The sequence below is a fragment of the Oryx dammah genome, unplaced genomic scaffold (assembly GCF_014754425.2).
Source record: "Oryx dammah isolate SB20612 unplaced genomic scaffold, SCBI_Odam_1.1 HiC_scaffold_17, whole genome shotgun sequence".
NCBI classification, from domain to species: Eukaryota; Metazoa; Chordata; class Mammalia; order Artiodactyla; family Bovidae; genus Oryx; species Oryx dammah.
This window is the reverse complement of record NW_024070201.1, coordinates 33,701,571-33,728,428: the sequence shown is the minus strand read 5'-3', so window position 1 is coordinate 33,728,428 and position 26,858 is coordinate 33,701,571. Positions and strand designations below refer to the sequence as shown.

Below are 26,858 nucleotides of genomic sequence, written 5' to 3'. Positions count from 1 at the left end.
CTTGGCACTGCTTTCCAACTTTAACTTGGTATGTCTCTCCTCTGTCTCAGTTTGAACTCTCCCTCTAACAACACTGTCTCCTACTAATCTGAGGACATTCTCTGGCCCTGCATGTCTGAGTTCAGGACCTTGCAAGTGGCACGCCCACCAAGTTCCCTTTGGCCTCCTGAGTAGGGCAGATCGTGTAAAACATACACAGCGCCATAGAAAGAAAAGACCATCCCCAAGGAGGATGGTCACTCGGCAGGGGCTCCCTAGTGCCTACAAAATAGTCACAAATTCTTAACGATTATGTCCCAATCAGCCTTTCTAGATTTAGATACTCCTCTTTCCCTATAAGACATTACACTTAAAATTAGACTATCTGCTCTTTACTAGGCACGTTTCATATGCAAAGCTCTCTCAGCTTTTGCTCAGGCTAGCAGTGGAGAGAGTTGGTTTCCTATTAAATTGAGGCATGTGAATGTGACCAAGCTTGGCGCAAATTTGATGATAAGTAAGATACTGTAGAAATAATAGGATCTTAGATAACAATATGGATTAGCTCCATAATAACCATCAAGGTGTTTTAAGTGATCATCATTTTACTCAAGAAGAACTGAGGAAAACAAAATCAGGCTAAGAATAGATCTATACATTGGGTCAAGCAAATTCTCTATAAAAACTGGGATGGTCGGTGAATTGTATAGCATGTGAATTATACTTCACAAAAGCTGTTACCAAAAGAAAAAAATAAGTAGTGGCTAAAATATCTAGATGTGTACTCGGGGTATCTGGGTACACATTTTCAAAGAATAATGGTCCCTTAAAGAATGGGAGTAGAGACTATTGTTTGGCTACTGTCCCTCCACAATCAGCTCTTCAAGCAAAGCCACAGTTGCCCCACAGGCCTCCGAATTGGTGCTCAGATGCTTTCAGGATTAGAACTGGTAACTGTCAGATGCTCAGCTGCCTGCTGACCTTAGCAAGGGCATCACTGACAACATCAAGCTCATGCTGAAGCTCGTTCATGGCGCTGGTTATACTCTTGGTATCTTTCAAGATCTGAATACTCCGTGTATATGGATTATACTTCACTCCAAATGGACGCTTGATTGTTTTGGTAAATTCTCTATGTAAGAAAACAAATAAGAGGCAATCAGTTTCTAGGGGGAAAATGATGAAAACAGAATACTGTCCATTAGCCTAACATTCAATTCAGTTCAGTTCAGTCTTTGCGACCCCATGAATTGCAGCACACCAGGCCTCCCTGTCCATCACCAACTCCCAGAGTTCACTCAAACTCATGTCCATTGAGTCAGTGATGCCATCCAGCCATCTTATCCTCTGTCATCCCCTTCTCCTCCTGCCCCCAATCCCTCCCAGCATCAGAGTCTTTTCCAATGAGTCAGCTCTTCACATGAGGTGGTCTAACATTGAACATATCTAAACCCTATGTATACTACAAGTCCTTTTTCAAATGTCATTAAGCTTTCCCTTTCCCCTAGCTGGAATGAATTGCTCCTGGATAAAAGAACAATGTTTCATCTGCATCTCTTTAAGGCTTCCAATTTGTTATATAGTAATTTGCATACATTTTGTTTTCCCTATTAGATTATAAACTCTCTGATAGGAAGGAATGGGAAGTAACCAGTTTCTCAGTGTATCTGATTCATATTTGCAACCCTGAACATCACTGTAAACAACACATCCTAAATATTTACTGTGGAAGGGAGATATGTTCCAGGCAGAAGGTGCCTAGAGGGCTTCTAATTATTAGCTGCTTACTTCTGTGACTTGTTACATTACTGGACCTATCTAAGGCAGAGTCAAATTAAGGCATGAGGAAGATATACTTTACCTCATCTTCTCCTTTGCATCTTCAAAGCTTTCAGATACAAAGTAGACATCCTGAAAAGTTGTGATGAGACACTCCTGTTTGCATGTAATCTTGGGGTCAAAGGGCTTTACTTTGGCATGTCCGGAAAGAGCGTGCTAGAGGACAAAGAGTCTGTAAATCAAAAAATACTATCCATTTTCATAGATCACCTTCTTCACACAGCTGCCAGAATCAGCACAGCTCTGAATATATTATTAACACAATCCCAATCTACAATTCCAAACTTATTTCCTACATCTCTACTTAATCCACAATATACTAAACCAAAACAAATGAACTGCTATTCCCTATAAATGCCCCACTCTTTATAACACTCTTCTCCATGTAGGATGTACCCAAGGATCTTTATTTATTTACTGTTAATATGGCATCTGCTTTCTACCAAACAGTAGTTATTCCTGTACATGACTTGTACCCTCCAGCAGGTGGTGGGCTCTTTGAGAGTAGGACTGTACCTTGGACAATACTGAATACACACTCACCACCTAACAAACAGATGTTCATTCCTTTATTGGATACATAATAAATCTCATTGAAGAATTCCCTAGAAAGTACCTAAGTTATTATTAGCACACCAAAAACAGTGAGGAAACAGCAAGACTTTGTTAAGCAAAAACTTTAAAATACTTATTTATTTAGAAGATATATCTATATTCTGAATAGGCATCTATATTCAGAAAACTTAGGAAAGAGAGAAAAATACCTCTTAGGTATGCTTACTGCCACCCCAAGTATTTTCCGCAGTAAGCTCTTGTTCAAATCCAGAAACTATTTCAGGTCATATCAATTACATTAAGTGAATATGGTTACGTGCAAATATTTACAACTCTTACTTTGAGTTCACTGATGGAAGAAAGTAAGCCGGCACCAAAGACTCTCAGCTGCCCCTCTTGTTTGCACAGACCAAACTCCACAGTGAAGAAGTAGCACTGCAAAAGGACATCAGTATTTCTTTCACATCGTGAATGGCTCAATTTAAAACAAATTATGACTCTTAGTCACTGACCCAAATTACCCTGGAATAAAATCCAAGACCCCCAGACTAGCTCACAAGTATTTCTACAGTCTGCCCTTGACCAAGTCAGACTTCTCAAACTTTTGTTCCAGGAACTCTTACATACTTTTAAAAATAACTGAGGACCCTAAGGACCTTCCGTTTATGTGGGATATAGCTAACTATATTTACCATATTCAAATGGAAACTGAGACAAAATTTAAATATTGACTAATTAATTTTAAAATATAATAAACCATTTTATGGGCTTCCCAGGTGGCTCTGCGGTAAGGAATCTGCCAGCAATGCAGGAGACCCAGGTTCAATCCCTAGGTCAGGAAGATCCCCTGGAGAAGGGATTGGCTACCACTCCAGTATTCTTGCCTGGAGAATTTCATCGACAGAGGAGCCTAGCGGGGTACAGTTCATGAGGTGACAAAGAGTAGTACATGACTGAGTGACTAACACATTAAGTTCCTTGAAGGTGGGAATTAGACTTTACTCATCTTTATATTTCCAGCATGTTGTCTTATAAAGTGCTAAAAAATATTTTTAGCATCATTTTTAGAGAACCTATCATTTTTACTGCAAAAAGGGTATATAAACTATTAACATTGTTGTATTCTAGTGTTCTTTGTTTCTCTGCCTTTTTTTTAAGCTCATGTCTTCTTTGAAGTGAAGTGAAGTCGCTCAGTCGTGTCCGACTCTTTGCAACCCCATGGACTGTAGCCTACCACATCTTCTTTGGATAAACCTTAAACGTCTTCCTTTAATGTTAATTAAATTATTTAAATTAAATTAAATATGAGCATAATTTTCTAATGCTCATCTGGAATATGTACTTTTAAACTACACAAATACCCACATCCCACCCCAGTTAAGAATTAATGATCTGTACAGCGATTTCCAGATTTATACCGTTGCCAGTTTTTGAACAGCCTCTTCTGAAGCTCCAAGAGAAGCCAGGCCAATTTCTTGGGAGAACTGAGCAAAACTAGGTTCAGCCAAAAGAGGGACGTGACCTAAGAGTTCATGGCAGGTATCTCTGAAAAAAGAGGTACAAGCTGTCACACTATGACGTTTAACATAAATGCACGACCAACCATTCAATCAAATAAAAACCTGATCTTACTTTTATTCAAACTGATTAGGTGGTATTACTTTGGAACTGGACCACAAAGGACATTATGATAGTAAAGAAATCATTTTGGTTCAAAACCTTGAGCATTCACAAACACATATACATAAATTCACGCAAATACCCACAGACATCCACATGTCGCCCCACCTCCACCCCCAAATCAGGTCTCTGTTCAAATGGCACCTTCTCAGAGAGTCCTTCTCTGATCACTCTTTTCAAAATAGAAACACACACACATACACACACACATCTGTCCCCTTTCCCTGCTTTATTTGTCTCCATGGAACTTATATTCTAATTTATTCATATTTACTTGTTTATTTTCTGTATTTCCCATTGGAATATAAGCCCTATGAAGGCAGGAAACTTTGAATTTTTTTCAGTCTTACATCCCCTATGCTTAGAACAGTACTTGGTACTTAACAGGTTGTCAATTACTACTGGTAATAATAATGGCTAACGTGTATAGCGCATAAGAACATGTATTACAGGCCAGGCACCATTCAAAATGCTTTACATGTGCTAATTCACTTGATCTTCAGGGAAAAAAAAAAAACTCATGAGGTAAGTACCATATTGATGGATGGATGCTGCAATAGAAGTACTTACGGTTCTGGAGTGTAGAGAGGATCCGAACTGTGTCTCACATACTGTGTGCAGTGAAAAACTCGAAAGGCTAAACCTGATAAGAAATCCCTTGGTGATAAGTAACCAGCCACAGGACGGATGGAAAAACCTGTGCGTTCTGCAAAGCAAAGGAGAAAAATGTTCACCAGAATAGACTAGTTACCGCAACATTTTAATTCTGCCAGTGGCACCACATTAACGCTTTGAGGGAGAACATGAAACTAAAATGTGTCATACAAGTCATAATTATTAACCACTTACAGTGGCCAGACAGCGAGTTAAGAATTTTTACACATGACATCTCCTTTCATGTTTATGATTGTGCCAGCTATAAAACTATGGCTCAAAGACTCAATAATGTGCCCAAGGCCACACAGATGATAAATGTAGGATGAACCCAGGCCCTACACTACACCTTGCTGTCTCCATGAAGAGGTTAAACTATTCTTTAGACAATCTTTCTTTTCTTTTTCTTTTTTATTAAAAAAAAAAAACTTTAAAAATCTGGTAATTTAGATCAACCATTTTTTGAAACTATGACATTTTTAGCCAGTACCTGCTTGTAGTTTCTTTATTTTATGTGAACTGACTGGTGCTCTTTCATTCCCCAGCAGTTGAGACTATATGCCCACTCTAAAAGTTATTTGCTGCAGTGGCTCTGGGGACCTCTATAAGCTCTAATCCTGTCCTTCATTTCAAACTCTCAGTTCAGTTCAGTTCAGTCACTCAGTCGTGTCTGATTATTTGCAACCCCATGGACTGCAGCACACCAGGCTTCCCTGTCCATCACCAACTCCAGGAGTTTGCTCAAACTCATGTCCATCGAGTCAATGATACCATTCAACCATTTCATCCTCTGTCGTCCCCTTCTCCTCCCACCTTCAATCTTTCCCAGCATCAGGGTCTTTTCCAGTGAGTCAGTTCTTCTCATCAGGTGGCCAAAGTATTGGAGTTTCAGCTACAGCATTGGTTCTTGCAATGAATATTCAGGACTGATTTCCTTTAAGATGTACTGGTTGGATCTCCTTGCAGTCCAAGGGACACTCAAGACTCTTCTCCAACACTACAGTTCAAAAGCATCAATTCTTCAGTGTTCAGCTTTCTTTATGGTCCAACTCTCACATCTATATATGACTACCAGAAAAAAACATAGCTTTGACTAGATGGACCTTTTTGTTGGCAAAGTAATGTATCTGTTTTTTAATATGCTGTCTAGGTTGGTCATAGCTTTTCTTCCAAGGAGCAAGCATCTTTTAATTTCATGGCTGCAGTCACCATCTGCAGTGATTTTGGAACCCAAGAAAATAATTGTTTCTCTCACTGTTTCCATTGTTTCCCCATCTATTTGCCATGAAGTGATGGGACCGGATGCTATGATCTTAGTTTTTTGAATGTTGTATTTTAAGCCAGCTTTTTCACTCTCCTCTTTTACATTTACCAAGAGTCTCCTCAGTTCCTCTTTGCTTTCTGCCATAAGGGTAGTGTCATCTGCATTTGTGAGGTTATTGATATTTCTCCTGGCAATCTTGATTCCACCTTGTGCTTCATCCAGCCTGGCATTTTGCATGATGTACTCTGCATGTAAGTTAAATAAGAAGGGTGACAATATACAGCCTTGACAATATACTCCTTTCCCAATCTGGAACCAGTCTATTGTTCCATGTTCAGTTCTAACTGTTGCTTCTTGACCTGCACACAGATTTCTCAGAAGGCAGGTCAGGTGGTCTGGTATTCCCATTTCTTGAAGAATTTTCCATAGTTTGTTGGGATCCACACAGTCAAAGATTTTGGCATAGTCAATAAAGCAGAAGTAGATCTTTTTCTGGAACTCTCTTGCTTTTTCAATCCAATAGATGTTGGCAATTTGATCTCAGGTTCCTCTTAGTTCAGTTCAGTTCAGTTCAGTCGCTCAGTCGTGTCCGACTCTTGGTGACCCCATGAATCACAGCACGCCAGGCCTCCCTGTCCATCACCAACTCCCAGAGTTCACTCAGACTCAAGTCCATTGAGTCAGTGATGCCGTCCAGCCATCTCATCCTCTGTCGTCCCCTTCTCCTCCTGCCCCCACTCCCTCCCAGCATCAGAGTGTTTTCCAATGAGTCAACTCTTCACATGAGGTGGCCAAAGTACTGGAGTTTCAGCTTTAGCATCATTCCTTCCAAAGAAATCCCAGGGCTGATCTCCCTCAGAATGGACTGGTTGGATCTCCTTGCAGTCCAAGGGACTCTCAAGAGTCTTCTCCAACACCACAGTTCAAAAGCATCAGTTCTTCGGCGCTCAGCCTTCTTCACAGTCCAACCCTCACAACCATACATGACCACTGGAAAAACCATAGCCTTGACTAGATGGACCTTAGTCAGCAAAGTAATGTCTCTGCTTTTCAATATGCTATCTAGGTTAGTCATAACTTTTCTTCCAAAGAGTAAGCATCTTTTAATTTCATGGCTGCAGTCACCATCTGCAGTGATTTTGGAGCCCAAAAAAATAAAGTCTGACACTGTTTCCACTGTTTTCCCATCTATTTCCCATGAAGTGATGGGACCAGATGCCATGATCTTTGTTTTTTGAATGTTGAGCTTTAAGCCAACTTCTTCACTCTCCTCTTTCACTTTCATCAAGAGGCTTTTTAGTTCCTCTTCACTTTCTGCCATAAGGGTGGTGTCATCTGCATATCTGAGGTTATTGATATTTATCCCGGCAATCTTGATTCCAGCTTGTGTTTCTTCCAGTCCAGCGTTTCTCATGATGTACTCTGCATAGAAGTTAAATAAGCAGGGTGACAATATACAGCCTTGATGTACTCCTTTTCCTATTTGGTTCCTCTACTTTTTCTAAATCCAGTTTGAACATCTGGAAGTTGTCGGTTCACGTACTGTTGAAGTATGGCTTGGAACATTTTGAGCATTACTTTGCTAGCATGTGAGATGAGTGTAATTGTGCAGTAGTTTGAACATTTTTTGGCATTGCCTTTCTTTGGGACTGGAATGAAAACTGACCTTTTCCAGTCCTGTGACCACTGCTGAGTTTTCCAAATTTGTTGGCATATTCAGTGCAGCACTTTAACAGCATCATTTTTAGGATTTGAAACAGCTCAGCTGGTATTCCATCACCTCCACTAGCTTTGTTCGTACTGATGTTTCCTAACACCCACTTGACTTTGCATTCCAGGATGTCTGGCTCTAGGTGAGTGATCACACCATCATGGTTATCTGGTTCTTGAAGATCTTTTTTGCATAGTTCTGTGTATTCTTGCCACCTCTTCTTAATGTCTTCTGCTTCTATTAGGTCCATACCATATCTGTCCTTTATTGTGCCCATCTTTGCCTGAAATGTTTGCTTGTATCTCTAATTTTCCTGAAGAGATCTCTAGTCTTTCCCATTCTATTGTTTTCCTCTATTTCTTTGCATGGATCACTGAGGAAGGCTTTCTTATCTCTCTTTGCTATTCTTTGGAACTCTGCATTCAGATGGGTATAGCTTTCCTTTTCTCCTTTGCCTTTAGCTACTCTTCTTTTCTCAGATATTTCTAAGACAACCTCAGACAACCATTTTGCCTTTTTGCATTTCTTTTTCTTGGAGATGGTCTTGATCACTGCCTTCTGTACAATGTCGCAAACCTCCATCTATCGTTCTTCAGGCATTCTGTTTATCAAATCTATTCCCTTGAATCTATTTGTCACTTCCACTGCATAATCATAAAGGATTTGATTTAGCTTATACTTGAATGGTCTAGTGGTTTTCCCTACTTTCTTCCATTTAAGTCTGAATTTTGCAATAAGGAGTTCATGATCTGAGCCACAGTCAGCTCCCGGTCTTGTTTTTGCTAACTGTATAGAGCTTCTCCATCTTCAGCTGCAAAGAATATAATCAATCTGATTTCAGTATTGACCATCTGGTGACGTCCATGTGTAGAGTTGTCTCTTGTGTTATCAAAAGAGGGTATTTGCTACAACCAGTGCATTCTCTTGGCAAAACTCTGTTAGCCTTTGCCCTACTTCATTTTGTACTTCAAGGCCAAACTTGCCTGTTACTCCAGGTATCTACTTCTGCATTCCAGTCCCCTATGATGAAAAGGACATCTTGTTTTGATGTTAGTTCTAGCAGGCCTTATCGGTCATCCTAGAACCTTTCAACTTTAGTTCTCACATTCTGGTAATTCCAGTTCCACCCCATTCCCTTGTACCTGGATTCTCCCACTCTGATGGGCAAAAGAATTTTCCACAAAGATGGAGATGTTCATTATGTGGACTACCCAATAGGGTATCCACTAGCCATGTGTGGCTACTGAGCCCTGAAATGTGGCTAATATGGTTGGGGAACTAACATCTTGATTTACATTTATTTTAATTATTTAAACAACCACAGTTGTCTAGTGGCCACCATATTTGCCAGGGTAGATAGCCCTTTCCAACTCACATTTTGTTGGAACTGACTCTTAATTTTGGTTTCTGTCTTTGACACTTTCCCTTGAAACATCTTTAGCTATAAGCTCTGCAGCCTGCTCAAACTCCAGACCCCAAGTGATCAGCTTTCAGTTTCATATCCATAACAAAATATTTCCTCTAAATCTCATGCAAATGTGATTTGATAATAACTGCTGTAGCATATGCTAGTCTATCTTTGTTAAGCCCCACAAGTTCATGTGCTTTGGTTCTCTGCCATTCTTAATCACTACTATTTTTAAATCTAGTTTTCATAGGAACTACTATCATGAGTTCTTCCCTTGTAAAAACTATATTGCCATCTTCTGTTTAGTTCTTAGTTTTGTATACCGTGGTTGAGGAATGAGAATTATGGAGTTGAAAAAATATGTAGATGTTTATAACAGTCTATGTAATAAATTCTATTGTGATTGGAAAATACTATTTTTGAATTTATTACATAGACTGTTATAAACATCTACATATCTATTCAACTCCATAAGATAAACTCCCTTTGGGGCTTTCCTGATAGCTCAGTTGGTAAAGAATCCGCCTGTAATGCAGGAGACCCTGGTTCGATTCCTGGGTCAGGAAGATCTGCTGGAGAAGGGATAAACTACCCACTCAAGTATTCTTGGGCTTCCCTTGTGGCTCAGCTGGTAAAGAATCCGTCTGCAGTGCAGGAGACTTGGGTTCAATCCCTGGGCTGGGAAGATACCCTGGAGAAGGGAAAGGCTACCGACTCCAGTATTCTGGCCTGGGGAATTCCATGGACTCCATGGGGTTGCAAAGAGTCAGACATGACTGAGCAACTCTCACTTTCTCTAAACTCTCTTTGAGTCAAAAACATAACTTCTATTTTTTCCCCTAAGGTTCTAATCTGCTGAGATCAAAGGGGATGTTTATTTCTCTTACATATTGTAGACTCTGGATATCACTGATCATTTTATTTCTTATTTTAGCTAGGAAAAAATAAGGAAACCTGGCCCAAGTAAGCATGATGGACTAAAAGGAGGAAAGTTGTCCTTACTCTTCATTTATGCTTCCCCTAAAACATCTTTCTTGGGAAGACAGTAGAATCTTAGTGTAGAAAGGGGCTTCAGAGATCATTTACTCCAAGCTTTCTGAAGATGCTTGAATCTTCTCTATCACAGATGGGTATGGAACTTTTGCATGAACATTTCCATGGATGTAGAATTAATCATCTCATTAGCCTGCTGCATTTCAAACAGCTATTTTAGCAAGATCTCCATTTTGAACTAAAAGTTTGCTCTTTCTATCCAACTGTCCTTTACTTTAGAGCTGTATAATAATCCCTCCAATACATAAGATGACCTTCAAATATTTAAATAAAGCTATAAACTCCCCTAAATTCCCAGGTTTCCTAAGGATCCTTCAGATTTTATGTATCTGATACATTTTCCTATCCCCTTACAATTCTGCTTACTTTCCTCCACCTTTGGTCCAGGTTATGAATGTCCCTGTTCAAATGTGGTGCCCAATTCTCCAGGACAGAATACAAAAAAATTCTGACTTTCCATATAACCAGATGTTAGTCCTCTATAAAAAATTCTGTTGTGGTTGAAAAAGAGTTCAATACTCCTCTTATAAAAATTAATTACCTCCTTACCTTTTAAAAAGTTTGAGACATCTTCCAATTGTGGAATATTATCTTCCCGGTATCCACAGTATTTAGAAAGCAAAGGTAAGTTTTTGAGATACTCTCTGCAGGCATGAGTTGGGTAAAGTTTGTTGAGCTCTCGGAACACAGTTCCCCAGGTCTTAATCTCTTCTTCAGTGAATTCAACCCTAGGAATGGGGTCTCCACTAATGAGATAAAGAGAAGTCATTCTGAATTAGCATCCAATAAACAGTAGCATATATTTTGTTTTCTATTTTCTATATGAGCATAATTTATGCCATTTATTTCATTTTTTCAAAGTTTTAAGTTATTTTTATAGTACACTTACTGTTTATAGCTCATAGCCAAATCTGCAAAATACTTTCGTCTTTTACGGTAGACGTTGTCTTTGAAGCCCTAATAATTAAAGAAAAGTTTTTAAATATCCATTCTAAAATATTGACAAATGATTTAGAAAACATTTCATTATTATGCGAGTGACTATAAAGAAGGGCTGTATAACTTATTTTGAGCAAGCACTGTTTAGAAGTTTATGATCATTTTAAAGTCAATGTTATATGATAGCGTTATATGATAGTGACTACAAAGATAAAAGATACTATGGATATAAAAATACTACAGTAGCTACAAAAATAAAATAGTTTGAGGAAAAAGAAAAGTACCACCCTAGTTAAAGTACATGGCTGTTTTCCAAGGGCAAGATTTTTTTCTTAATTGTTTGACTACATCTTCAGTTATACTTTCCTATAAAGTAATTAATAACAAAGTAGTAATTACTAATATTTGATATCATGGCAGCTGAATCTAGCCTCAGAGTTTACTGCAAAATGCTGACATATTAATCACTTGCAGAAGAAAATAATGATAATAAAAACAGAAAAAATAGCAACATTAGAATTTATACCTATAAAAGATATTTAATAAAAACAATAGGCAAAATAAGGCACCAAACAGTAAGTCTCAGGAGGAAATAATCCATAATACAAAATAGGAAAGAAGGGGAGGACACCTGAAAGGAAAGAATGAGACTTGTATGTTTAATGTAGATTTACAAGTCCCTACTATGCACCTGGCCTTGTGCTAAGATTCAGAAAAACACAGCACAATCTGGGTCTTCAAGGAGCTTCTTTTAACCAGTGATTTTGAAGCATATGATAAATGGCTTGTTAGAGACAGGCACAAATACCACTCGAACTCACAAGAGAAACTCGAATCCAAAGTATGTGAAGAGGACAGTGGGGGTAAGGAAAGGGTCCCCGGCGTTGACTCCTAAGCTAAGTCTCAAAAGAGGAGCTGAGAGAGCTAGGTGTAGGACAGGAAGCACAGCACCAAGGACAACGCAGAAATAATAGCATGTTGTGCCTGGGAAAACAGACACGATCCAACATTGTGGAAGTCTGGAGAGCAAGCTGGAGCGCGGTGAAGACTAGTTACAGGCCTGCTAACAAAGGTCTGTTTGAGAGCCTGGATTTTACTCTTGGGGTAATTGGAAGCCATTGGGATTTTTTTTTTTGAATAACAACTTTATCAAGATGTAAAATCACATACCTTAAAATTGACATTTTAAAGTGTATAATTTAGTGGCTTCTAGGATATTGTGCAACCACCTCCACCATGATTCCAGAACACTTTATCACCCCCAAAAGAAACACCCTACTCATTTGCAGACTATTCCTGTTTTTCCTCATCCCCAGCCCTGAAAGCCACTAATCTACTTCCAATTGCTAGGAATGTGCCTGGTCTGGACATTGTATATAAAAGAAATCACACAATATATGGCCTTCTGTGAATGGCTTTTCTTTCACTATGACAGAGATTTCAAAGTTCTTCACCCATGTTGAGTGTTTCACGCTTTTCTATGGCCATTAAAAGGAAAGTGAAGTCTCTCAGTTTGTGACCCGTGGACTGTAGCATACCAGGCTCCTCTATCCATGGGATTTTTCAAGCAAGGGTACTGGAGTGAGTTGCCATTTCCTTCTCCAGAGGATCTTCCCAACCCAGGGATCGAACCCGGTTGCCCACATTGCAGGCTTTACCATCTGAGCCACCAGGGAAGCCTCATGGCAATTAGTATTTCATTTGGGGACATACCATGCTTAAGTTATCCATTCATCATGATGGATATTTGGGTTGTTTCTACCTTTTTGCTACTATGAATAATGCTTTCATGAACATCCATTTACAAGTTTTCGCATGGACTTATATTTTCAATTCTCTTAGATCTGTACTTACGCACAAGAGGGGTAATTGTGACACTCAGGCTTTAGATCATTCTTGTGACTATAAGGAGAACAGGATGGAGGTGGCAAGGATGAAGTCAGGGAAACCAGTTAAGGGATATGGTAAGAATAAACAAGGAACAAATTTAAGAAGTAGTTAGGAGGTGAAAATCAGCAGGCCTTGGTAGTAGGTCAGTAAAACTGATTTACCTCCTTTTCCCCTTTCCATAAACATGCCCCAGATTTTCTTACCTTTGAATCTTTGCTCGTTTTGCAATGAATTGTCCTTTCTCTCCGTCTCTTTACTGCCCAAATTCTCTAAGGCAAAGTTAACAGGTTGCCTTTCTCTGATCTCTTCAGCTAGAAGTGTTTCCTCCCTTGTATACATCTCAAAACAGCCTTTGCATGCCACTTAGCACACTTTTCATATGTAAATCTTGTATGTGTGTTTATATATACCTGATTTACTTTTGCAGCTAGACTGTAAGCTCCCCAAGGGCAGTTATAGGAATTCATTAATTCCAATACTTACTTGATAAGATATTATTATAAATTCACTGATCAGCTGGGAGCTGTCTAAAGCAGTACATGGTCACATTTATACAGCTAATGAGTGAGAGAAGCTAGATTAAATCCCTGGCCTGTACAACTCTAATGTGGACTTGATCTTCTCCTCCCATCCTAGGATCCTAGACATCCATAAGAAGTCCTAATGCGCCAGACTTAGTAATGCTCCAACTCACGCCTGTACTGTATCACATTTTAATAGAAACTGCAGACACAGTCTTAACTGTATCATAGTTCTTGGAAGAGCTCTCAATTTTAAGAATTCCAAACATGGGACAGATGTTTTGGAGCCAATGAAATTGGACGCTCTTCAGTCACTTGGTATCAAGTCCACGAACATGAAGGTCTAGTAACACTTCCTGAAACTCAGATTAATCAAGATCCTTATTTAGTCTAGAATAAGCACTTTCTCTAAAAAAGAAAAATAATACCCTTAACATTTTAGTTTGTTTTAAATTATTTTCATGAAAATATTATATTTTTATATTTTATATTTAAAATATTTACAGGATGGTCAGCATCCAGTTCAGAACCATACATCAGAACTCTGTTGGAACAATGGTCCAGGTCAGAAATCTTCTTTGGAAACCAAGGAACAGTTTCCATACCTGCAAAATACAAAAACCACTACAGTTGAAGATATCCTCTTAAATTAGGCAATAAGAAAGAAGAAATTAAGGAAGTCACAAATGCATTTGGATGAGATTTTTTATTTTGGCTTGCACTTTGAGGCAAAATGTAAACAAGTAAGTTGCTCTAGTTCTAATAAGTACATCTTATTCAAAATTTTTGAATTTAAAAATGTTTTGAGCCTTAACTTCTTAAGTCTTGGAGAAATGATGTATTTTAGTCACAGACCAAAAGTTCAAAACAGTTTAAGCTACAACTTTCAGTTCAGTTCAGTCGCTCTCTTTGCAACCCCATGAATTGCAGCACGCCAGGCCTCCCTGTCCATCACCAACTCCCAGAGTTTACTCAAACTCATGTCCATTGAGTCGGTGATGCCATCCAGCCATCTCATCCTCTGTCGTCCCATTCTCCTCCTGCCCCCAATCCCTCCCAGCATCAGGGTCTTTCCCAATGAGTCAACTCTTCACATGAGGTGGCCAAAGTATTGGAATTTCAGCTTTAGCATCAGTCCTTCCAAAGAACACCCAGGACTGATCTCTTTTAGAATGGACTGGTTGGATCTCCTTGCAGTCCAAGGGACTCTCAAGAGTCTTCTCCAACACCACAGTTCAAAAGCATCAATTCTTTGGTGCTCAGCCTTCTTCACAGTCCAACTCTCACATCCATACATGACCACTGGGAAAACCACAGCCTTGACTAGACGGACCTTTGTTGGCAAAGTAATATCTCTGCTTTTTAATCGGCTGTCTAGGTTGGTCATAACTTTCCTTCCAAAGAGTAAGCGTCTTTTAATTTCATGGCTGCAATCACCAGCTGCAGTGATTTTGGAGCCAAGAAAAATAAAGTCTGACACTGTTTCCCCATCTATCTCCCATGAAGTGATGGGACCAGATGCCATGATCTTCGTTTTCTGGATGCTGAGCTTTAAGCCAACTTTTTCACTCTCCTCTTTCACTTTCATCAAGAGGCTCTTTAGTTCCTCTTCACTTTCTGCCATAAGGGTGGTGTCATCTGCATATCTAAGGTTTTTTATATTTCTCCCAGCAATCTTGATTCTAGCTTGCACTTCCTCCAGCCCAGTGTTTCTCATGATGTACTCTGCATATAAGTTAAATAAGCAGGATGACAATATACAGCCTTGACGTACTCCTTTTCCTATTTGGAACCAGTCTGTTGTTCCATGTCCAGTTCTAACTGTTGCTTCCTGACCTGCATATACGTTTCTCAAGAGGCAGGTCAGGTGGTCTGGTATTCCCATCTCTTTCAGAATTTTCCACAGTTTATTGTGATCCACACAGTCAAAGGCTTTGGCATAGGTACAACTTTAGCTATCTTTAAAAAGTAGATGAGGATGAACTTTACAGATCAGGTGCAAATTTATTAAAAACTCTGAATGTTTTTAAATTTAAATGTTTAAAACTCTGAATGTCTTTAAATTTAAATGCTTTTAAATTATTAAAAACTCTGAATGTGTGGCTCAGCTGGTAAAGAATCTGCCTTTAATGCAGGACACCTGGGTTTGATACCTGGGTTGGGAAGATCCCCTGGAGAAGGAAAACTTTATCCACCTCAGTATTCTGACCTGGAGAATTCCATGGACTGTATAGTCCATGGGGTCGCAAAGAGTTGGACACAAGAAACTTTCACTTTCACTGAATGTTTATTTTTGTTGATTAAAATTATCCTAGATATCACATATGTCTTTGCCACTTTGATCTTCTTGCTGTCCCTCATACATACAAGCCTTCCTAAAGCTCTTCTCCCTGGAATAACTATTCCACTCCCAGCCCTGCTCCACCTCATCTTTCAGTTTTCCTGAGAATATCCTTCTCCTTCAAGACCCAAATCAAATGAGCCTTCCCTGACCCTGTAGGTGGCGCTAATTCTCTATCTTCTAGGTTCCCGGGACTATGATTCTAATTCTCCAAAAGCTTTTACTATGTTTTACTGTAATGAAACCGTATATAGCTGTCTTACAGAAAAGAATTGGAATGACTCTAGGGTACGATTATTTTTTTATATCCCCATTTCTTAGTAGAAATATCTGACACAAGCTGCTGTTCCCTAAATATCAACTGAACGGTTTAGCCACTATAAAACTCATCATTTTAGAGACGAGGTAACCAAAGTCCAGGGCTTCCCAAGTAAGGAATCTGCCTGCCAATGCAGGGGACACAGGTTCGATCCCTGGGTCAGGAATATCCCCTGGAGAAGAGAATGGCAACCCACTCCAGTATTCTTGCCTGGAGAATCCTGTGAACAGAGGAGCCTGGCGGGCTATAGTCCATGGGGTCACAAATAGCTGGACACGACTGAAGTGACTTAGCATACATAGGCATACAAATACATAACAGATGACTATCAGCGCTTATTACATCCCCAATCTTGTGACATAATCTGAAGGGATTATTTAAAATTGAGGACCATATACAAAAATGACTGATTTATTTGCTTGTGTTTTGCCCTAGGTAAACTACAAGGATTTTTTCACAATAGAGATTTTAGACTATATCCTTGCTATCTGAGCATCCAAAAACTTAGAGGGCTTTACTGCTTTTCCATTTGGTTTTGGTGGAAGCGAGGGCAAGGAAGAATGTTGCATTTCACATATAAAGTATTTCATATCATAGTCGTCGGTAATTGTCAACAGTTTTAGCAGATTTAAATATCCATTTAATATCTGCTAAGAATCTGCCCTGTAAGAGTTATTAAGTGCTCAGAGATTGTGAATTTGAGATTTGTGAAACCAAGAAATGCCTGACAATTTAAAAATTGAGATAACTAAATTGATTTCTAACTATTCTGAATTCTTTATTATACTCAAGGTTTCCTTTTCACTTCTCTCACCTTTGATAAAGTGTTGCTTTATAATTTTTCTTTAGCACCTTGAGCACCTTGAGTTACATTTTGTATTTCTTTATTATCAGATTGTAAGCAATTTGAAGAGACAGTGTTTGATTTTTACTTTCATGCCTTTAAGATAAACATAAGATCAGACACATATATTATGCACTTAATCATCTGAGTAGCATTTTCACCTTTCAACTTACCGTCTTCCTTCACAGTAAAATTATCTGGTAGATTCACAGAAAGAATATTAGAATGAGACTTCAACAGATGAAAAATATCATTCAGTTGTTCTCTACTGATATCACAGTCAACAAAAATCTCAAATTCTGAGCTTCTTCTCTTTGATTTTCGGGACTCGATGTGTAACAGGTTCACATGCTTCTCCTGTGGAAAGAAGAAGATGAAGAGTATCCATGGCTGCCTCAAATGGTTATAGTCTCTGAGCGAACTGCTTTCATTACCGCTGAAAATCAATCTCATCATTTGTCACGGTAGCCAGCGGGGGGAAAAGTCCATTTTCAGTGCTGCCAACAGCAAAACAATTCCTCCTAAATGTTAGGTACTTTTTTTTTAAGTTTGAAAAATCCATCACACCCTCCAGAAACCAATAAATGAAATGAACACCCACTAGGGAGTCCCCCAGATTTCCACAACTGATTGGCATTCAAATCAAAAGACCTAGTCTTCTAGATGAAAAGAACTCTTTGAAAATTCTCACAAATAAAGGCTAGCTTTTTGAAAAAGTTATCTTAGTGTCTAGTCCTTCAGAAAGAAAAGTTTCCTTTGAAAAAATCCATTTACTAAAACTAGATGAACAGCTTGAACACAAAATGTTGAATACCTCCAATCTCCTAGGCTACAAACTCAAGTAACCAGCTGAATCAGATTGCTTCTTCTGATGTCTTCCCATGCCAGCCTGAGCTATGGGTGCCATATGTGTAACCCTGCTAGGGGAGGGCATCTTCTGTTACCAACTTGGGTGGTAAGGGAAAATGGTGACATAATCATGAAACATAAGAACCAATCATCCAACATCTAAAAAATGAGAAAGAGTAGATGCTCTCCAATACTAACATGTCGAATCTAAATTAACTTCATGAACACCTGTATAGCCAGGTAAGGGCGGTGAAGCATATGAAGAAAGACAAGACATACAAGAAGTTGACAATGTAATTGGCTAATACATGAAAGACTAAGTGTGTGTGTGTGTGTGTGTGTGTGTGTGTGTGTGTGTGTACGCACGCACGCACGCGCTCAGTCGTGTCCAACTTTTTGTGGCTCCGTGGACTGTAGACCACCAGGATCCTCCTCTGTCCATGGAATTTTCCAGGCAAGAATACTAGAGTGGGTTGCCATTTCCTACTCCAGAGGATCTTTCCCACCCAGGGATCAAACCTTCATTTCTTGTGTCTCCTGCATCGGCAGGTGGATTCTTTACCACTAGCACCACCTAGGGAGCCTGAAAGACTTAAGAAAATACAAATTTTGGCTTCAGGTGCAGAAGATGTTCCACAAAGGGAAAAAGCATCATGAGCTGAAGAAAGTAGAAGCTTCTATAAAGTAGATAGGAACTGAGGCAAGTCTTAATAAACAGAAGGGGAGTGGTGGGATTCCAAACAAGAGGGACTTGTATGAGTAAAAGTAGGGATGAGATAATTATCAGGGAACATGAACTTGAGAAATAACAATAGAGAGTGAGTGTCAGGGATGTTGGGAACTGGAATAGGCAGGGTTCATCCTGGAATGTAGAATCTATCATGGAACCAATAGAAGAAAGTGAGCTACAAATACTGGAGCTGATCAGGAACAAAGGAGAGTTTCAGTGAATCTATTTCTTATGAATTTTATAATAAGAAATATTTTTTGAATGATTATTTGAACAAATGTAAAGCTATACATTATGTTTTTGGAGAAAAAGACACAAAATGTCATTTCTTCCTAAATCAATCTAAAATTGAGTGCTATTAAAATCAAAATATTGATGGAATGTGGCAAGGAAATATAATCAAATAATTTAAAAGTCCATCCAGGAGAAAAATTTAGTCAAGATCCAAGAAAATTCCAGTAAAGTTAAAGCAATAAGTGAGACATTCCCTATCAGATATTTCAATTACAGAAACAGAGGCACAGAGAGGTTAAGCAGTTTACCCAAAGGCACACAGTTAGTAAGTGTTCAAGCTGGCATTCAAAGTCAGGCTGTCCAAATCCATAGTCTATGCCCTTAAACACTAGGTTGTAATCTTGTTCTAGGTACATAAAGAAATAAAAAGTCAGAATAATGGATAATATGGCTTTTCTCTGAGCAAGATTTACATAATCTTAATAATGAAAACACTAAAGACTGATATAGCCAAAAATTGGGGCATAATACACTGGGAAGGTGGGGGAAAGGGGAGTCAGGAGGCCTCTAGAAAGGGAGTTGTGCCAAGGAAGCTGAATGTTTACTTCCATCGGAGAAAACCAATAGGTAATAGCTACAAATGGAAAAATCAAGAAATAGCAGCAGAACACACATATTGTTTATAAATGTAGAAGTTAATACCATACAATATAGTTAAAAGAGTTGAAAAATGGTTGCCCCCTATAGGTTGAAAAAGTGAAAAAAAAAGTCAAACCTGGGTCTCCTGCACCAGCACTTTACCATCTGAGCCACCAGTGAAGCTCAGCGGATAGGAATCCCCCGGCTAACGCAGAGGTCATGAGTTCACTCCCTGGGTCAGTAAGACCCCCTGGGGGAGGGAAAGGCAACCCGTGCCAGTACCCTTGCCTGGGAGAGGAGCCTGGCAGGCTCCAGTGCATGGGGTCACAGAAGAGTCAAACACAACTTAGTGACTAGACAACAACAACAGTCATTTCTCTACTAACATAACTGTTCAGTGTTTGTCTTCTGCACTGGATTGTGTGCACTGGGTCTGCTCTGCTCCCGCCCACATCTCTGTATCCAGCAGGGCACTGTGCCCTTAGTGAGGTGAAGTCGCTCAGTCCTGTCCAACTCTTTGCGACCCCATGGACTGTAGCCCACCAGGCTCCTCTGTCCATGGGATTTTCCAGGCAATAGTACTGGAGTGGATTGCCATTTCCTTCACCAGAGGATCTTCCCAACCCAGGGATCGAACCCGGGTCTCCCGCATTGTAGACAGACGCTTTACCGTCTGAGCCACCAGGGGCGAAGTACCATGCCCTTCAGTTCAGTTCAGTCGCTCAGTCGTGTCCAAGTCTTTGCAACCCCATGAATCGCAGCTAGCACTCAGTAAATACTCGTGTTCCGACTGGCTGACCCAATTTCCTTAAGACAGATTTATGAAAGTAAAACTACTGGGCCGAAATGTGTGAACACTTTAAGACTCACAATACATATTGCCAGATTGTTTCCCTACACATCACAGAAATTTTCCTTCACATCAAAGGTGTAGTTAAGTGCCAAATCCACTGAAGCTCTGACGGTAAGGAGTAGTATAATTGTAGAATCCTTGTGATTTTGCTGTATAAAAATATAATTTAACATATTAATATCAATGATATCATTAAAATCTGAATATTTATTTAGCTAAAATTAAAATTTGCTTCTTCAAAATCTATGAAGTAAATCTTTCTTTCTCCACTTCTTTATTACTTAAATAATAAGTTGTTTCTATAAATTGTTTGTATCCCTTGCCCACCTGATAGAACTGAGCAATATTTTAGAAATTTAAATGCTTAAAACATTTCTGTAGTCCACCAATGACGAATTTACAAATAATCTTATAGATCCATTTCATAAAAGTTTTATGCAAAAATATGGAGAGTATTTACCTGGAAGATTTTCAGTGCTTTTATAAGTCCTCCAACTTCATTTTTTAAGGAAAAAATAAGGGTTGCTCTTCCCCTTTCGAAGGAATGGTCTTTGTTTTCCTTATTGTCTTCAATCATGATCAGTTTGGTGTACTCCTCTAAAAACAAAGTATGAAAATAGAAAGATATAAAAAAGAAAGTTATGCAATGTAGGCAATGTTTGATAATACAGATATTTGAAACTCAGACAATATTTGATAACATTAACCAAGTTTTAGTTTCTTCACCTATAAAACATGAGTGTACAGATATACTTTGCAAGGCCATAATGAGACCAAAATAAGCTAAAAGATTGCCTAGCATAGTACTTAGAATATAATAGGCATACAATACATGTTAGTAGTTTCCTTCTCTTTTTTTTTTCCTAATCCAGTGCTTTCGGGGTATGACTCAAGCCCATGGACTTCTTGCAGTCGTCCTGACTATTGTGGTCTGAACTGAGCACTCTTCCTCTATGAGAACCTACCTCCTCTCCCCCTACAATTTTAGCACTTTATTAAACTGGATCTTTCTTGTTTTTTTTAGTTTCAGATGTACAACTTAGTGATTCAATGTTTTCATAGATTATATTCCAGTTAAAATTATCATAAAATACTGACTATATTCTCTGTGCTGTATAATATATATATCCTTGTAGCTTATTTATTTTATAGGTAGTAATTTTTACTGTTAATCTCCTGTGCTATTTTGCCCCTTCCTCCTCTACTCTCCCACTGGTAAACACCAGCTGTTCTCTGTATCTGTAAGTCTGTTTCTCTTATTTTCATTTACTTGTTTCATATTTTAGATTTCACATGTAAATGATAATATACAGGATTTGTCTTTCTCTGACTTATTTCAGTAAGCATCATACCCTCGGGGTCCATCCATATTGCTGCCAATGTCAGAATTTCATTATTTTTATGGCTAATATTTCATTGCGTGTATATACATATTTATATATTGTTGTTGTTCAGCCACTAAATCATGTCCAGCTCTCACAAGGCTTCTCTGTCCCTCACTATCTCCTGGAGTTTACTCAAATTCATGTCCATTGAATGGGTGATGCCATCCAACCATCTCGTCCTCTGCTGCCCCCTTCTTTTGAATTCAATCATATATATATGCCTCTGTATCTTGGCTATTATAAATAATACTACTGTGAATATTGGGGTGCTTGTATCTTTTCAAAGTAGTGTTTTCATTTTCTTTGAGTGTAAGCCCACGAGGAATTTCTGAATCACATTGTAGTTCTATTTTTAGTTTTTTGAGGCACTTCCATACCATTTTACATAGTGGCTGCAACAATTTACATTCCCACCAACAGTGCAGAAGGGTTACCTTTTCTCCACATCTCACCATTTGTTAATTGTAGTTATACTGGGTCTTGAATGGCTTTCCTCAAAAGTGTCACTCATACATGGCTTCTAAAAAGAGAGCAAACTCCTTCAGAACAGGGATAGGGCCTTTTATTTCTTTTGTAAATTCAAGAGCCTGGACAGCTCTGGACACAGGTGGACTAGATGGATAACTGCTAGCCCAGAGAATTTTGGTTCCAGGTAAGAATCTGCTTTCTCTCTGACTGTGGAATGCCCTAGGCCATGAGCCTTGAAGCCATTTTAGTATTGGCCTACAAGTACCATATGATTACAAGTACAACTGTGTGTATATGTGTTGGGGAAGGTGAGAATAGTGTAGCAGATAGATGTAGGGTACAGTAACTTTGTACTGGTGACTCTCAATTGAGAAATACACACTTGAGAAATAAGATTTAGATTAGTAAATGGAAACAGCATATGGAAGATTTACGGTTATTAGTTTTCTTTGGGTTATTAATTCTTCCTAATTGCCCAGGTTCACCTCATTGTTCTAGCAGAACTGACGTTTAACAACTTAAATTGACATAACCAATCTCACTGCCTTTCGCCACCTTGCATGCATTGATCCAAGCCTGTGGAGCAAGTATCATAGGATGGCATGGGCTTGAAGCCAGAGAGACTGTGTTCCAGCCCCCCGCAATTCAAACTTCATGAACTCATGGAAGCCTTCCCTGACCTCCCCAAGTCAACCCCTAGTGTTGATTCTCATTGCACCAGATACTTCCTACTCATAACAACAGTCACAGGTGCAGCTGTAGCTCACCTGTATATATGGTTGTTCTGTATTTACAACTAGCCTATGAGTTCTGTGGGGGGCAGGGATTACATATACTTTTATTCACCATTGTTAGTACCTAGCACAGTCTCTGCACATAACAGGGACCAAATAGAGGTCACAGAATGAATAAATGAATGAAAGACTGGCAACAGACATGGTCCCTGTGCTCAGGAAACTATGAGTCTTATGTAGAAGAGCAATGTGAAGGACAAGCACTGTAGCAGAGAGCACAGATGGTAGAGAGATGGCAGTGGCTAGATTCATTATCTCACTGTGTATTTAGAGGTGCTTCACTGGAGATGTGTTTGAATTCCTCTCCTAAAGGAAAAGGGGGAAGAGCTCATGAGGATGTGAAAGACAACAGATGACAGGTGAAAGACAACAGGAGGAGACCAAGTATTTCAGAGCACTGAGGGATCACGTAGGCATGGTAAGCGGGTCAGAGCCTTCAAAAGGCTCTGTGCAGTTAATGCAGAGGAGTTTGGACTTGATTTTCTATGCCCATCCAGATACCCATCTCAGGTACCCATACAATGACCAGCCCGATGAAAGGCTAAGTGAGAAAAGTTAGGACAAGGTAATTTCCCATTAAGCTAAATTCTTGGCTTTGATATGCTTTCTATAGGCTGATGCAAAATGAGGGGCTTCATGAATTTTTGTCCTTCTGACCAGAGAACTTTGTGAGTTTTCTCTTTTGGCCATAATGCCCTTTTTAAAACCCATACTGTGTAACATTTAGGGGTACCTTATAAGAAGGAACCCTAAGAGCCCTATCTGGCTTGATAGAAGTTATAAAGTACCAAATAAAGCTCAGGAATTTCCAACTGCTATGGTCATAAACAATAGTCTGCTACTAAATTTGCCAATGGAGTACAATTTTCTATTTCAGAATCCAGTCTTTGATACCTTTGAAATTTAGTTTTAAAAAATATTTATCAGGCAGATACTAAGTTGAAGGACTTCTACATATAAGTTCAGAGAATATGAAGATAAAGAATTTCCCATGCCATGATGACAAGATTCCATCCATTTTTAACAACCCAAGAGGTGGGTAAGGGAACTGATACTTGTCAAATACCTATATATATCATGCACTAATATTGTCCTATATAATTCTCATAAAAATCTTGGTGGAGAGAGATAGGAATTATATTCATTTTATAAATGAGAAAACTGAAGCTTAGAGAAACTAACCTGTCCATGGTAACACAGCTAGAAATGTAAGAACACATATTGAAAACTGGCCTATGAAAATGTGAATGCTAATGTATGTATCTGCTTTCACAGAATTACCCTAAAAATGTTCAGAAACACAAAAAGTAGAGCAAAATTCCTAGGATCTAGTTGAAAGTTGATGTCTCAGATGAACTAGATATCTACCTTGGCATCTTCTCAACCACTATTTACACTGCAAAACAGTGTAAGGAAATATCTAATCACTAGTCTAACATTTGTCAGTGTATGACCTTGGGCACACTACCTAACTTTTCTAATACAGCAAAGTAACCAAACAGTTAATCAGAACTCACAGCATTCAAAACTTGCTTACACATTTTAAACACATAATGTGTCTTGGTATTCTGGTGTTTTCCCCAGAGAAGAAACTAAGCTACTTCAGGTACCTAAAAATATAAAATTCAAAATTTAACAAATACTTATCAAATCATTGAGATTAAAACCAAAACTGCTTAGATATTTCTAATCGTGTCAATTTATTCTCTGCAACTAAGACAATCTCTGTGTCAAATGCTTTAAAGCCAAATGGCCAGTTAAACTTAATGATAATGTGGATTTTTTCTATGATTCAAATGATTACTAGTGGTAAAACAAATAAAATTTCAACACAAGCACATTTACATGAATGAATTACTATAGTTAGTATTAGGGCAGTAGAGATGAAAAAGACAAAGAAGACTATTTGCCTCAAAGGAATTCACAGATTTATTATGAGGTGGAGGAGAGACAGACTTTCCAGCAAGGACAAATAGGCAGAAGAGAACAGTATACTGAGATCCGAGCTATGATATCTGAGAAGCACGCCAAACCTCACCTACTTCCCAACCCTGTGACCAATATCCCATGAGATTCTGAAGGTGTTGGAGATGGTTTGTGGTCCATCCCTAAGTCTCTGAGCAGAAAAGATTTATGAATGGGAAGCAAGACATCCAAAAAGGGATTTTCAGCTTCAAAGGAATTGACCGTTTCTTCAGGCAAGCTTAATTATACACAGGAAATTCTGAATTGGTGGCTCTAGGGTTAAAAATTCACGGATGGTCTCAGATTTGCATTCTTAGAGATGTGAAAACCTTTGGAAACAGTTCTTACATGTCTAACCATCACTCAAAGACCATGCACTTTTTTTTTTCTCACAGTATTGGTGACTTTGTCCTATAGTATACAACTGCCAAAAATAAGAGAGATGTAAAATGATAAAGCAGATTTCTGTAATAAATCCAACTACAAATCCATGTAGACAAGTTATAATTTCTATGTGCATTAATTTCCTTATATGCAAAATTGGATGGAGGCTAATTACCCCCAAGTTTGTGGCTATAAGGAGAAGCAGTATAGTATATGAAACTCTTAGAACAGATGCTGACCTACACTAAGTACTCAGTAAATATTAGCTCTAACAATGGGAAGTGCATCCCACATTTTCCAGTCTTTCAAAAAAAAAAGTTAAACATAATAAAACTGATATCCTAAAGTTCCCTGGCTAAAAACTATTCTTTCCCTGGGAATTAAGCATTTCACAAGATAGTTATAAATCTACTTCTTATAATAGAAAGCACATGAAAAGATTGTGTTATGGCATAAAATTTAAGTATCTTTTGTCTTAAGGTGTTTTTCAGTTTTATTTGTTTATTTGCTATGAAACCCCTAAGCGTATTAAGTTCCAAATCTCAAGTGAATAGTTTAGCAATTCTTTTGCAAACAAGCAGATGAAGACTCCAAAGTACAATTTACTGAGTCAGTCTATATTTACTGAGTCCCCATTTTCCCTCATATTATCACCATAACATGCTGAAGTAACAGCATTCTGAAAATATGTTATTTCCTGGTCTACCACTATTTTCAGAATATAAGCAAACTTTAACAACAAGCAAGGAACAGAAAACAGGAAAGAAAAATGATGTTTTTGCCAGTCAGTGGTATCACCAACAGAGTTCAGATCTCCTGATAGTTCATCCTTCAACAGTCCCTCAGAGCTTAGAATGCAACTCTTCATATCAAACTATATCAAGACTTTTTTTCACATTTCAAAACTGACCCTTAACCTCCTGTGGCAGGAGCCACTGTAAGAAGGTACTAATGCTCATAGCTAATCCATCATTTTGGGCTTCATAATTCTTTCTTTTCTCCCTGGTTCTGAAATGGATCCAGTGTTGCCTAATGCGTGGGGGTAGAGGAAGGTGAAGGATACGTTAACTGAATATTTATGACAGGTAAGGCATTTTGTATACTGAGATTTGGGAATATCCTATCCCTCTTGTTAAGTCAATATAAGAATGAAGTTTCTCAGAAGGGACTTCTGCTAAGAAACTAGAAGAAAAGAGTTCTCCCCGCTCCCCAACTCTAACCCCAAAATCAACTTAAGAACATAGGGCTTTGATCTTTACTAAAATTTGGCCGCAGCTTGACCTGATAGAACTTATGAAGCATTTTTATTCTGTCTTTATTGTTACTCCCAAACCCCTTTCAGAACCTCAACATTTTCCCCTTGTCACTTTTTTTCTTTCCCCCTTCAGGCTACCTACCCCCTCTTACTCCTTCAGGGGCAAAGCCCACCATACTAGCCTAGTAAGACAAAAGGTTATGAAGTATCCAATGGGTCACACTTGTTTGGACATATGTCTCATGAAGAAGTGTATATTTTACTTTGAAAGCAACACTCTAATAGGCCAGTGCCAACTGGTACTT

At 38.7% G+C, this 26,858-nt stretch overlaps 1 protein-coding gene across 1 annotated transcript; it reads right to left on the bottom strand.

The window, feature by feature from the left end:
• Positions 1 to 739: 739 nt before the first annotated feature.
• On the bottom strand, positions 740 to 20,883 carry TPH1 (tryptophan hydroxylase 1). The gene is made up of 10 exons (XM_040258256.1): positions 20,763 to 20,883; positions 17,171 to 17,354; positions 13,998 to 14,098; positions 11,033 to 11,100; positions 10,693 to 10,889; positions 4,624 to 4,759; positions 3,792 to 3,918; positions 2,713 to 2,808; positions 1,841 to 1,974; positions 740 to 1,111 (listed from the first exon to the last, which is right to left on the bottom strand). The coding sequence occupies exons 1-10, from the start codon at positions 20,877 to 20,879 to the stop codon at positions 937 to 939; spliced, it is 1,335 nt and encodes a 444-aa protein (XP_040114190.1). The 5' UTR covers positions 20,880 to 20,883; the 3' UTR covers positions 740 to 936.
• Between the last annotated feature and the right edge of the window lie 5,975 nt (positions 20,884 to 26,858).